Below are 13,847 nucleotides of genomic sequence, written 5' to 3' on the forward strand. Positions count from 1 at the left end.
ACAACAATCATAAAGGCCCAGGCCCACCTAAGGTAACAAAGACTGCCGTCGGCCCAACATGGGAGGCGAGAGCCACGCTCCGCCTCGCCCGACCCCGTGTCCCGGGGTCGGGCGCCCCCCGACCCCTTGAAGACCAAGCTCCGCCTCGCCCAACCCGCGGGCCTGGGGTCGGGTGTGCCCGACCTCCCACCGCAAGTTTCCGCCTCGCCCGACTCAGGGCACAGGGGGTCGGGCTCACCCGAGCCCCCTAGACAAGTATCCGCCTTGGGCGCGGATCTCGTGGGTCCCGCTGTCGATCTCGCCATAAATGCACCACAGTTCTGTCAGGAAGGATATCTGAGTCCCCGACACAACCCGCCACAAGTACCAATGCGCGGCCGCACAGTACAAGCTACAGTGGCTGCGACCTCCTCCGATTCGCTACAGGGCACTCATGGCCTGCGCCGCCTAGACCAAGCCTCGCCTGTTCTCGTGCCCCGCGCATCCAGTAGTAGGGACACGACGTCCGCCTTCCGCGGACCGTCAGCAAGATGGCGGGATTCATCGCCTCCCCCAACGGACACAGGTGCCACGACGAAACACCATCATCGCGCCTGGCGACGACAGCCGCCGAGGAGACCATCAACGGGACGCGACGGCAGCCGCCCTCCTCCGGCAGACGCGCCGGCAGGGGCCGAAGGCCGGCGAGGACGCCGGTGGTCTGGGGACTTGGTCCCACCCCTTATGTTGTATTTTACCTAGCTACGTTTATCTTTTTTACTTCTCCACACACCCTGTCTCGCCTGTAACCTCGGTGGCCTCCTTGCGCTATAAAAGGAGAACTAGGGGCCTGAGACGGGGGGACTCGACACACAACTCAGAGCACAACAGACGCTCCCAAGCTAACAGGACACGCTCATACCCACCTAGAGCATCAGTATTCATCCAAGAGACCTGGGATCCGCTCCCTCTCTCGCATTCCTATAACCCCTACTACAGAACCTCGCGTGGGCAACACGAGCAGCTCCCGATACTGGACGTAGGGTATTCCTTTGCCCGAACCAGTCTAAACCCCGTGTCTCCCATGCCACCATCCGAAGCCTTACGCGCATAAAAGAAATTTACTAGTCTTAGTCTTGATCCGCTAATCTTGACAACGACAATACTCAAAACAAGCTGATCACGTTTAAAGAGGTCAAGGATAGTACAACTCTCTTACAAATCTTTTATTTACCGCTATCTGAAGAGGCACATCAGCAACTCCTGGTCATGCAGAATATTGTTAATAGCACAGGGATTCAGGATGACGGAGACTCCTGGACATACATATGGGGGTCTCCCCTTTTCTCGGTCTCAAAGTCATATAAAGCTCTCACAGGTTCCAGACATATACATCCAATTTACAAATGGCTTTGGGCATCCAAATGTCTAAAGAAACATAAGGTTTTCTTCTGGCTTTTACTCATAGACACGTTGAGCACCAAGGATGTCTTTGGCAGAAAGACTATGATCCTGGATTCATATACCTGTGAGCACTGTATTTTACAGAAGAGAGAGATAATGGCCCACCTCTTCTTAAGATGCAATTTTGCTAAAGCATGCTGAGCCTCCATTGGAATCGTCGTCAGCACGGCCGACAGCCACTAAGTATCCTAAAATTCCATCAGGAGAAGGCTCACCGTCCCTTTCTTTATGGAAATCATCATACTCATGACTCGGGCTATTTGGGCAATAAGAAATGATTGGATCTTTGATCCCTCGGTGAGCTCATGCTGCAGATTCTTCAGAGAGGAATTCAAGACGGCTGCCCTTCTTCGAGCGAAGGAAACCAACAAAAATTCTATGCTTCAATGGCCTCAAGTTGTGTAACTTTTAATTCCAGCTAACTCGGCTGGACAACGTCTATCTTTTTCTTTTCCGTGCTTCTTCTTTTTTGACTTTGTAACCTGTTTGTCACTTCTTTCTAATAAATCATAGTAGGGACTCCACCCCTCCTGTTTACCTTAAAAAAAAAGGAACCGTGTCACCCGGTCGTCGACTTTGGAGGTCGGCCGCCTGAGTGATGGCGTTGGGGTCTTGGGGAGGACCTCATCCTTGGTGATCATGATATTCCCCGTGAACCCCCGCACGCGGAACGGGGTACCGTCCTCGATCGACGCTCGTGGAGGCGGCATCCTCACGACGGACTGAGGGGGAATCAGAGCGCCAGCGAGAAGGCCGACATGCCGTGAAACGTGACGCGGCGCGCGGAAGCCGGCGTCGGTGGCCGCGCGCTGCATGAACCCGTGAGGAAGAAGTCGGAGACGAGCTCGGGTGGCGGCACGGGGAAGGGAGGCCACAGGTACCCCACGCACGAAGGTCTCCCGGAGCAGCGTCATGGGGCGGAGGAACGCCGGGAAGAGCGAGCGCGCGAGGGGAGCGCTTGGTGGCATGCAACTCTGGGTGCGCGGGGAAGCGGGAGCGTTACGATGCCAACGATGTGTGCCGTGACGTTGAGGACACCGTCATGGCCACGTGGCGATGAATCGGCGGCGTCGGAGGTGGATATGCAAATGTATCACAGAGAGATGCAGATGCGGAATAGATTTAAATGTCCAATCAAGCATCGTCGCTACGGCAGGGGACTCCCTGTCACCCATGCTTTTTATCCTGGATCCTCTACAGCTTATCCTTGACAGGGCAACACAACAGGGCCTCCTCACTCCAATTGGTGCTAACCCTATCCGCATGCGAACGAGCCTCTACGCGGATGATGCGGCGTTGCTCATCCAGCCAACCATCCAAGATGTCACCAATGTGCAACAGATTCTCGCAGCTTTCGGGACAGCCACGGGTTTGAACACGAATATGCAGAAATCCGAACTATATATGATCCAGACACAGGAAGTGGACACAGCAACAATGGCAGCAATCTTCCAAGGAACTGTTGGGCAATTGCCGGCAAAATATTTGGGTATGCCGCTACACATTGGACGGATAAGAAGGGCTGATGAACAAGCCTTGGTTGATAAGATTGGTGCCCGACTGCCTGGATGGAAAGGTTGACTCCTGAATCGCGCGGGTAGATTGACACTAGTAAACTCGGTTCTCACCTCAATACCGGTGTATCACATGACCTCCTTTCCCCTTTCCAAATGGGCAATGGGTGATCAAGAGGATTGACCGCATTCGGAGGAATTTCTTGTGGAAAGGGAGTGAGTATCCAAGACGGGGGAACTGTCCGGTCAACTGGATCAGAGCGTGCCGGGCCAAACACTTGGGCGGCTTGGGAATCAGGGACTTGGCGCGTTTCAACAGGGCGCTCTGACTGTGCTGGCCGTGGCTAAAATGGACTGAACCTACCAAACCTTGGCTACCATGTCCATCAAGCTCACTGAGGCTGAACATGCCCTTTTCAAGTTATGCACTGCTATCACGGTGGGCAATGGAGAGAAAACAAGCTTCTAGAAAGACCGTTGGCTGAATGGCATGGCATCGCAAGACATTGCACCTGAATGCTTCAGGCTTGCTTGACGTAAGAACCAAACCGTGGCAACTGCATTACCTACTCGGAGATGGATGAGAGGGCTGCGCAGAATTTCTTCAAAAGAAGGGCTACGACAGTTCGTCGAGCTATGGACGCAGCTGTCGCAAGTGCAGCTTACGCAGGAGGTTGACACAATAGTCTAGCGCTTCAATACTGACGACCGGTACACCGTGCAATCGGCTTACAACGTTCAGTTCATAGGGCTACCACTGATGAGCGCTGGGGCAGCATATGGAAAGCAAAGGTGGAAAACAAATGCCGGTTCTTCGTATGGCTCCTCCTGCAGTTCAAGTTGCCCATTGCAAATCGTATCATCAAGCGGGGTGGGTAGGCAAATCCAATATGCCCCCTCCGCCGCACAATAGCTGAGCCGCATCTCCACATGATTGCAAACTGCACATATGTGAAGGCAGTATGGTAGAGGATAGCTCAATGGTTCGGTTTCCAGTTACCAACACAAAACGCAGGCAACATGCGCAGGTGGTGGCGCTCCATAATCCAAGCTGATGCAGCAAACAAAGAAAAACACCTCCAGGTGGTCATCTATACAGTGTGGCACATATGGAAAGAGAGATGCCGGCAGGTTTTTTCACAACAAAGCTGTCAACTTTGATCAGCTGGCTGGGACAATCAGGCAGGACATCGTAGCATACAGGGAAGCCAACAGGCTGGTGGAGTAGTTCATCTAAACTCAGACGCCTCAGGGTGAGGCTGTTGTAATTTGTTTGTACATCTTATGCACCATAACTGACAACCTCATCCGTCTTCCAGGAATGTAAATACACCTGCTTCTCTTCTATAATGAAAAGGTAGAGCACCTACCATATTTGCTCAAAAAAGAATAGATTTAACTACGTGAGAGCTCAGGATTGCCTGATGCCTCTTTTTCATTCAAGGGTTTCTCTGAATTTGGGATGGTGTGAATCGCTGAAGAGAAGGTTAATACAGACTTGAGTTCTTGTCGCAGTGGCAGACTGGCAGTTTCTTATCAGCTTATTGTTTGTTGCCACGATTAACCAAGTGCTGTAGTTCCACAGAGCAAAACGACACGGATCCCAAATTTCGTATGATATACTAGCTAGTTTATTGTTTTTGGATCAGTGAAAAATGACGTCGAAACTTTGGAACTAGCTAGCTAGTAGTATCATACAAAATCAGTACTAGCAGAATGAACTTTTACTCGCTGCTCAAATTTGCTGTGGACAGCGCAAATCTTGCTCAAATGTTCACAGGACGGTCCGGCCCGTCAACCTGGGCCCTTAAGGCCTTAATTGGCGCCAGCGGTTTGTAGAGTGGGCTGAGCCGAAAAGGTTGAGGAGAATATTTTTTTGTTGGTCAGGCGAGTTGGGTTGGGCCTCCGGGCTCCAGGCACCGACCGGGCCGCGCATCCGTATGCCTGCGCGCGCGCACGTGCTGCCTGCCGTCCTCGGTCGGCGTACCGACCATGGAATGAAAACGTGCCAAAATACCGTTCGATTGCGACATGTCACAACTCACAAATCAATATGTACAGGTCTTTACAGGATTACAGTTGAACTGGCGGTCTTTCAAAAAAAAGAAAACAGTTGAACTGGCAAAAAAAAACTTTGAGGATGTGTCACGTCGAATATTCGAAGATTAATTAGAAGGACTAAATATGAGTTAATTATAAAACTAATTATACAGATGGAGGTTAAACAGCGAGATGAATCTATTAAACCTAATTAATTCATCATTAACAAATGTTTATTGTAGCAGCACATTGTCAAATCATGAACTAATTAGGCTTAATAGATTCGTCTCGCCGTTTAGCCTCCATCTATGCCATGAGTTTTGTAAATAGTCTATGTTTAATATCTAATTAGTATGTAAATATTCGATGTGATAGGGATTAAAGTTTAGCTCGGAATCAAAATTTTAGCATCTTCAAGAAATGTAATAAATAAATTTGCACTCATTCGTCCTTTGACGGTTGTATTACCAGGGATTTTATTTATTATGTGGAAAGGGTTGCAAGATCGATGGTAGTGAATTCAACATTATTCTGCCTGCCGGCCTGCCCCAAGTTCCAATCCATCATTTGGCGCTTAGGTTCCTTTTGGTTCATTCGATACTAATTAGAATATTAAATATAGACTACTTACAAAACCCACTACACATATAGAGGCTAAACGGCGAGACGAATCTATTAAGCCTAATTAGTCCATGATTTGATAATGTGCTGCTACAGTAAACATTTGCTAATGATTGATTAATTAGGCTTAATAGATTCGTTTCGCCGTTTAGCCTCCATTTATGCAATTGGTTTTATAATTAACTCATATTTAATCTTCCTAATTAACCTTTGAATATTTGATATGATACGGACTAAACTTTAGCTCGAGGAACCAAATGTCAAGTTAGTATCTGTTTCGGATCGTAGCCACGTTTTCTTTTTCTATTTCAAACATTTTGTTAATCAAGTTTGGTAATCTGAAGTGCCTGTTTAATTCTAGCCAGATCCTTTCGCGCTATGGCGACTGGGTAAGTGAGCTAAAAAAATATTCAACTCGATAACTCATTTCAAAGATCGAAGCGAATTGAGCCAATTATGTGAACGAGCTGAACTGGCTCGTGAGCCTCAAACTTTTATACCAGCACCATCCGAAACCTGTACCTTTGAGTTTGAGCTATGGCACGCTACCCAACTACTTGAAAAAGGCTTGACAACAAGCTGTCGGACGGAGAGAAGATGTGGACGGAGAGCATAGGGCGTGCATATCATGAAGCGAATGCAAAACGCACATGCTCGATGCATGTAAAAATAGTGCTCCACCGAATTGCAGATAAGTGGTATTACGTGCACCGATATGATTGGTAGAACATAATATATTTAAAACACATAGCAAAAATAAATTTATTGTTAAACTACTTTTAGCTAGGTATAAGTCTATTTGTACCATAAAATTTAAATGTCCAAATTTGTCCCTAAAACTTTAGGCAACTTTAAAAATGTCACTTATTTGTTGACTGTAGCCTGTAGCCTTAGGTGTAGCATATCAACGTGTGTCGGTGTTTTATACCCAGCAATCTACCAAGGGGTATCCCGATGTAGTAGATTGGTTGGTGGGGATCACCGGACCTGAAACTCGAAGGTAAAAGCGATGACACAAGACACGGATTTATACAGGTTTAGGTCGCTAGAGTATTACTCTACGTTGGGTGTTGTATATTGCACCCTGCGCTTGGATGTTGTTTAGTGTTAAGGATTTGGTTCTCTGTTGTGGTTGTATGAGATCTTTGTCTACCGATCTAGGGATTCCTGCCCTTCTTTATACTCTAATGGGGTGGGATTACTAGTCGGTTATAAGGTAGTAGTCCTGATAAGATTACATGGTATGAGTCGAATAGAGAAATTCTAGTAGGAGTCCGTGTTCTTTCTTCCTTCCATGTGGTTATTGGATCTATCCCGACACTTAGCTAATTATTTACCGCAATAAAAAAAGTAAAATCATTTAACCGGTTTTCTCTCTTTCTTTTTAACATTTAAAATTTGGTAAAAAAAACAACCTGACTACTTCTACAATGTTTGGTACCGTGCTATGCGTGTAACTATATTGTTACAGTGATGATTGTACATATACGGGTCAAATACACACCGGTAAAGTTGAGAAGTCAAATACGCACGTGGGTAAGAAGTGGGAAAAATTTTTGGGAAAAAGAGGAACAGAGCGGGAGGCAGGGAAGCAAAAAAATCCTATGGGCCAACTACCAGATCTGTGACAGACAAGACGCACACGGCACAATTGAATGAACTAAATAAATTAAATAAAAATAAATAAAATGGTGTGAAACCAACCCAACAGAAGATGCAGCTGCAGTAGCCTTCCTCTTCCTACTCCAATTCCTATTCCTCTTCCACATTGCAATTCTCGCACGCCTATCTTTATATCCGTCACCCGGATTCCCGAACCAAATCAAAGCAAAGCAAAAGCGACGAGGACGGAGTTGTAGTTGTAGTCGCCGAGTTGCTCCTCCTCCCTCCCTCCACGCACCGCGGCGAAGTCAGAGATGGCCATGGACGCGGCGGCGGAGGCGGACCACCTCGCCGCCGAGAGGGCCGCGGCGCGCTTCGACGTCGAGGAGATGAAGGTCGCGTGGGCCGGGTCGCGGCACGCCGTCGATGTCGCCGACCGCATGGCCCGCCTCGTCGCGTCCGACCCTGTAAGCGGCTGCTTCCTCGATCTTCTTCTTCTTCCCCGATCCCCAATTCCAACTCCTTCGCATAGATCAGAATCGGACGCGCCTCCCCTCACCTTTGCCGTAGCTTGCTTGCTGCATCTGCTTAGCTCTTCACTTGGTCCCGACAGAGATTTCCAACCCCCAACTTTTTAGCTTCATTCACGAGTTGACTTCCATAGAATCCAACCTTTTCCGTTACCCCGAATCAATTCCAGCTCTCCCTTGCTTCCTAAAGCAACATGAGCATCTGATTTCCTATTCTCTCTGTGCCAACGGGGAAAACAAACACACAAACGGATTTCGCATGCCACGGTTTACTAGCGCTCAATTCAGCTTTGGACGCTTCACCTCACCCGCTTTTCCTTATTTTATTAGGATTTATGAATATTCTTAGCTCCACTGCTGACTACCAATGTTTCAGTGTTTCGTATGTTTGCCTTGGTCACCTCACGATGCCGACTCGGACCATAAACTTATTGTCTTCAACAATAACGTGTTGGCTTATTCTAAGCATACATGATTGCTTTCTGGTTTGAAACTGGATATTAGGCTCCATGTGTTTTGGTCAAAAAGGCAACAGTAAGATAGTAACAGTCATGCTATAGGCTAAAAGAGAACCAAACAAACACCCAGCCTTTGGTTCTCTAATTTCTGTGCTCAAGACAAATATTGCATCAAGATATATGTTTCTTCAGATTACAATTATTAAATTCCCTTCCGGACAAGTTTTCACTTACATTTGCACCTGCTTAATACATATAGGTCTTCCGCAAGGATAACAGGACCATGATCTCCAGGAAGGACTTGTTCAAGGACACGCTAAGAAAAGCTGCCCATGCGTGGAAGCGTATTGTGGAGCTACGTCTTACAGGTCCCAAATCAACCCATGGATTCCAATACCAACCAAAGATCTATCGAACCATTGTTCTACATACAACAGTCCTAACTGATGTTCTACTGCCTTCTTTTGTTGTGGATTGACAGAGGAGGAAGCAGGTCTACTGAGGCAATATGTCGATCAGCCTGGTTATGTTGATCTGCACTGGGTACGTCTATCAATTCTTTATTATATCAAAATACGTTCTGATGTTCTAGTGTTTTCTGGAGTAAGTGCTACTCTATCCTCAGCATATTGTTCTTGGTTTCTGTAAAAATCAGGGCCTTTCCTTTAATAAGAAACAAAAATAACATTCATGCTATCGGATAACAGATAATTGCTTTGTGCAAGATTTATCTATATTGTTTAACTTACAAAAACGATGCCATCTTGCAGGGCATGTTTGTTCCTGCTATAAAAGGGCAAGGAACTGAGGAGCAGCAGAAGAAGTGGTTACCACTGGCTTACAAGTTCCAAATAATTGGGTGCTATGCTCAGACTGAACTTGGTCACGGCTCAAACGTTCAGGGCCTTGAAACAACTGCTACATTTGATCCAAAGACCGATGAATTTGTCATCCACAGTCCAACTCTGACCTCCAGCAAAGTAAGTTTTTTTTAATAATCTGCTGCCATATTGATTTATTTAAAAGATTTATCATTTTAATTTTCCTTTTTTAAATGTTATTTTAGCTATTTATATCTTCTTAAGACCTTGTTCCACAATTCGTTACATGTTTCTCCATGTTGGCAGTGGTGGCCTGGTGGCTTGGGGAAAGCTTCCACTCATGCCGTGGTGTACGCTCGGTTGATAACTGAAGGAAAGGACTACGGCATACATGGTAGAGTGTTTTGCTTTTTGCTTTTTGGTTACCATTAAACGCTCTCTTTCTTTGGGACTTATGCTGTTATGCATGTCCGTGTTCCAGGTTTCATTGTTCAACTGCGAAGCTTAGAGGATCACTCACCGCTTCCTGGTGTTACCCTTGGTGATATTGGTGGAAAATTTGGTAGTGGTGCATATAACAGTATGGACAACGGTGTCCTTCGATTTCACCATGTGCGCATCCCAAGGGATCAAATGTTGATGAGGTTTATTCATTGGGTTATTATATTTCCATCTGGCACTATATTGATTCTTGTTTTTCCTGCCCTAACCCTCTTCAAACTTATTACCTTTTCTTTCTAGGCTTTCACAAGTTACAAGGGAGGGGAAATATGTCCATTCAGATGTGCCAAAGCAGCTGCTTTATGGGACAATGGTTTTTGTTCGTCAATCAATTGTTGCAGATGCTTCTAAGGCTTTGTCCCGTGCTGTTTGCATTGCTGTACGATACAGCGCCGTTCGAAAGCAGTTTGGCTCTCAAGATGGTGGCCCTGAGACTCAAGTATGTTAATACTGAGCCTTTTGTATTGTTATTTATTCATTTTTATTTTTAATATCTGAAGAAACACTAAAATAACGTGCTACTCTGCTCAACTAGAGATTAAACTTACAGTATGGAAAATGAATAATAAATGAGACATCTATGCACCAGGCAGGCATCAAAGACAATTAGATGCCAAGATCTGGCTGGTTGTAATAATTTGCTGACTGTTGACACTTGACACCATGTGGTTATAGTTCTGCTCATATTCACCTAAAATACCACTTACAATGTCGTAAGAATAAGCAGCTCAGTTGATGCTGGTTGATTTTCACTTTTATTTCGCAAGTTCACGGATAAACTATCCATAGGCCCTCTTAAGGTTTCCAAAGTTGTGTCGAGTCTGTAGCTGGATATTACGTGCTGCTGATTCTTCATGGAATAACATTTCTTTGAAGCGTTCATGATACATTTATTGTCATTTACATATTTGTGAATGGCTGTATGACTACCATTTGTGAATCAACTTCCCAGTGTTACTACCTATGCTTTAACCATTGATACTTTCTGCATCTTTGGCTACTGACGACAGGTGACTCATGTATTCAAACTGGTTACAGGTTCTTAATTACAGGACTCAACAAAGCAGACTCTTTCCATTGCTGGCTTCAGCATATGCATTTAGATTCGTTGGTGATTGGCTCAAGTGGCTGTACACGGATGTCACTCAGAAACTGGAAGCTAAAGACTACTCAACACTGCAAGAAGCTCATGCCTGTACTGCTGGTTTGAAGGCTGTGACAACATCTGCAACAGCTGTACGTATAGTTAATTAATTTCAGTGATGCTTTTAGCTGTCCATTTTTTAATAGTTTACTGGTTGCACTGGATGGGGTATATTCATTTACCCTCTTTGGCATTAGTGTACGTTTAGTTTGAAGCGGAGCGGAGTTGACTTAATAATGATTATTCCAAAGTAGTATAAAGCAGGTTGTAAAAGTCTTTGCACTACCAAATGAGCAAATGTTGCCTTCGTCACTTCATCATTATTATGTTTTTGTAGTTCATAAGCTGGGACCACGTGTTACCCAGAATGTCACTTGATATGAATTATCCGTCAATTTACCTGTTTTCCTGAAGCTCCACTCTATTTCTCAACATACTAAATTCTGGTCTGAAGTTTGAACCATATGCAAGTTTAATGGTCTAGTCAGTATGTATAACAAAGGACTTCAGACAATTCATTGTTGTTGTGGTAACTCCTCTCTGTTATGCAGGATGCAATTGAAGAATGCAGAAAGCTCTGTGGTGGACATGGTTACTTGAACAGCAGTGGGCTTCCTGAATTGTTTGCCGTCTATGTTCCTGCTTGCACTTATGAAGGAGACAATGTTGTTCTGCTTTTGCAGGTTTGTATAGTTCATAATCAACAATCATACTTTTGGCTACTGTTATTGGTTGAGTATGTGTGGCATGACATTGTATTCCATGGAAGTTGTTTTTTCCTTTTCCTTTTCCTTTTCCTTTTCCTTTTCCTCTACTCCAATACTCCATTTTGGTCAATGTTATAGTAATAGGCAGCCTTTGATGGTATTTTTTTTCCCTGCAGGTTGCAAGGATTCTAATGAAGACTGTATCTCAATTGACCTCTGGAAAACAACCTGTTGGTACAATGGCTTACATGGGCAAAGTACAATATCTCATGCAATGCAAATGCGCTGTCAACACAGGTACTCATTTAGGCTGGTGCATTACATTATCTCACAGTCAATTACATTTGATATTTGTTCCAGGCCTCCTGAGGATAGTGCCTGCATTGATTATGGTAAATTGGTAATAGCTCATGTTTGATGATTCTCAACAGCTGAAGATTGGCTTAACCCTGCTGCCATACAAGAGGCATTTGAAGCTAGAGCTCTCAGGATGGCGGTAAACTGCGCCCAGAACATAGGCCAAGCAACAAGCCAAGAAGAAGGTAGTATTTACATCAGCCAATATCACATTCTTCTTTTTCACTGAATTGTACTTGCTAAGTTCCCTTTATGAATCAACTGTACTAATGATGATGGTGTGCCTTGCAGGTTTCTATGAGCGGTCCCCAGATTTGCTTGAGGCTGCCGCGGCTCACATCCAGTTGATCATTGTAACCAAGTGAGTATTAATTCTTCAACCTTGATTATGAAGTGTGCGCCATTCCTTCCATGGACTATTAAAAGAAGTGATGATTCATTGTTTACTCTTCTTTCTTGTGTGGTGCTAGGTTCATCGAGAAGGTACAGCAGGACATTCCTGGACATGGAGTGAAGGAACAGCTCCAGAACCTCTGCAATGTTTATGCCCTTTACATTCTTCACAAGCACCTGGGCGACTTCCTGGCAACTGGGTGCATCACACCCAAGCAGGGAGCGCTGGCAAACGAGCAGCTGGGCAAGCTTTACGCACAGGTATGCTGGTCTCTGTTTCCTCTGCTAGCAGCGTTATGATGATGATGAAGTGTAACTGTGTGAACTGCTGCTGGATGGTGATCTGCAACAGGTGCGCCCGAATGCCGTTGCGCTGGTGGATGCGTTCAACTACACGGATCACTACCTGGGATCGGTGCTGGGGCGGTACGACGGGAATGTGTACCCGGCACTGTACGAGGAGGCGTGGAAGGACCCTCTGAACGAGACGGTGGTGCCGGACGGGTACCACGAGTACCTCCGCCCCTTGCTCAAGCAGCAGCTCAGGCTCTCCAGGCTCTGATCTGATCAGCCACCTCCAGGAATCCACCTTCTGAATGGATGAATGAATGGGTGAAATAAGCTATTCTATTCTTGTCAAAGCCGAGAAAGAGGCATATATATATAAATATACACGTATTCATTAAGTACGGATCGTATCAGAGGTACATTTAATTAATAAAGAGCGGCGGGAGGTAGAGCATATCTACTCCTTTGCTATGTATTTTATGCGGTGCAAGTAGTAGAATGGATAGTACAAGTATTCAATTAATGGTGAGTTGAAGTTCCATTTATTTGCTAATAAAAGTATATCAGGAAACGGTGACTTGTTGAAGTTACTACTTTGGCCCGTTCTTTCGGAAACTGCAGACAGTAGGCGCAGTAGGATTTATGACATTTTGCGTTGTTGCTCAAGCCTTTCTACTGCAAGGAGGCTGCTGATTCGTCAGTTCAGATCAGAGTAGCTGCACTTGTACATTCCGATATCCATCATTTCTGAAGAAACTAGCTTTACCTGGGTCAGTTACCAGTAGGCCCTGGAGGCACTTCCTTTCTAAATTGGACCCTTGATTGATCACCGTAGATCCGAGCTAGCTTAGTAGCCACCCCCTACTTAACGAATCCTCGTAGCATGGAAGGATCTTGTGACAACTAATTAAATAGGTGCTTCAGATCATCAAACTTGCTTAACATGTGAAGAGAATTGTGAGGTAAATCATGTCTGCGATCCAAAGAGATATTAGACTAGAATGGCCAAACAATGTACGTGAGTTCTTGTTCCTTGGCCGCATGCGCGCTGTGAGGCCGCATTTTGCATTCACTACCATCTTTTTTTTAGAAAAGAAGAAAATAACTGTCTCAATAAAACATCCAGAACACTGGTGCCGAGCCAAGGTCATACCTGTAAGCTAGGAAGACTCTGATCCTAAATGGGCCAACGCATACATAAATTCCTTACAAAGTCGAAGTTCGTGAAAGAAAACAGTGGTCCTCAAACTTATCACGTGTGTCGTCTCGATCCCTGAACTTGCAAAATGCAGATTTAACCTTCTAAACTTAGCTTCGGGTGTCATTCAAGTCCCTAAACTCACAAATTACATATCTAGCCTAGCTCCTAAACTTAGCTTCGGGTGTCATCTCAATCCCAAAACTTGAAAACATGAACTGCAGGCCATG

At 45.4% G+C, this 13,847-nt stretch overlaps 1 protein-coding gene across 1 annotated transcript; it reads left to right on the forward strand.

The window, feature by feature from the left end:
• The first annotated feature begins 7,319 nt into the window (after positions 1–7,319).
• LOC117852841 (peroxisomal acyl-coenzyme A oxidase 1) lies at positions 7,320–12,894 on the forward strand. Its single transcript, XM_034735122.2, has 14 exons — positions 7,320–7,687; positions 8,468–8,576; positions 8,690–8,751; positions 8,979–9,188; positions 9,336–9,423; positions 9,511–9,673; positions 9,771–9,969; positions 10,569–10,766; positions 11,226–11,357; positions 11,558–11,678; positions 11,813–11,923; positions 12,030–12,099; positions 12,209–12,392; positions 12,484–12,894. The coding sequence occupies exons 1-14, from the start codon at positions 7,535–7,537 to the stop codon at positions 12,691–12,693; spliced, it is 2,010 nt and encodes a 669-aa protein (XP_034591013.1). The 5' UTR covers positions 7,320–7,534; the 3' UTR covers positions 12,694–12,894.
• Positions 12,895–13,847: the final 953 nt, after the last annotated feature.

This window comes from Setaria viridis, chromosome 4 (genome assembly GCF_005286985.2).
Source record: "Setaria viridis chromosome 4, Setaria_viridis_v4.0, whole genome shotgun sequence".
Taxonomy (NCBI): domain Eukaryota; kingdom Viridiplantae; phylum Streptophyta; class Magnoliopsida; order Poales; family Poaceae; genus Setaria; species Setaria viridis.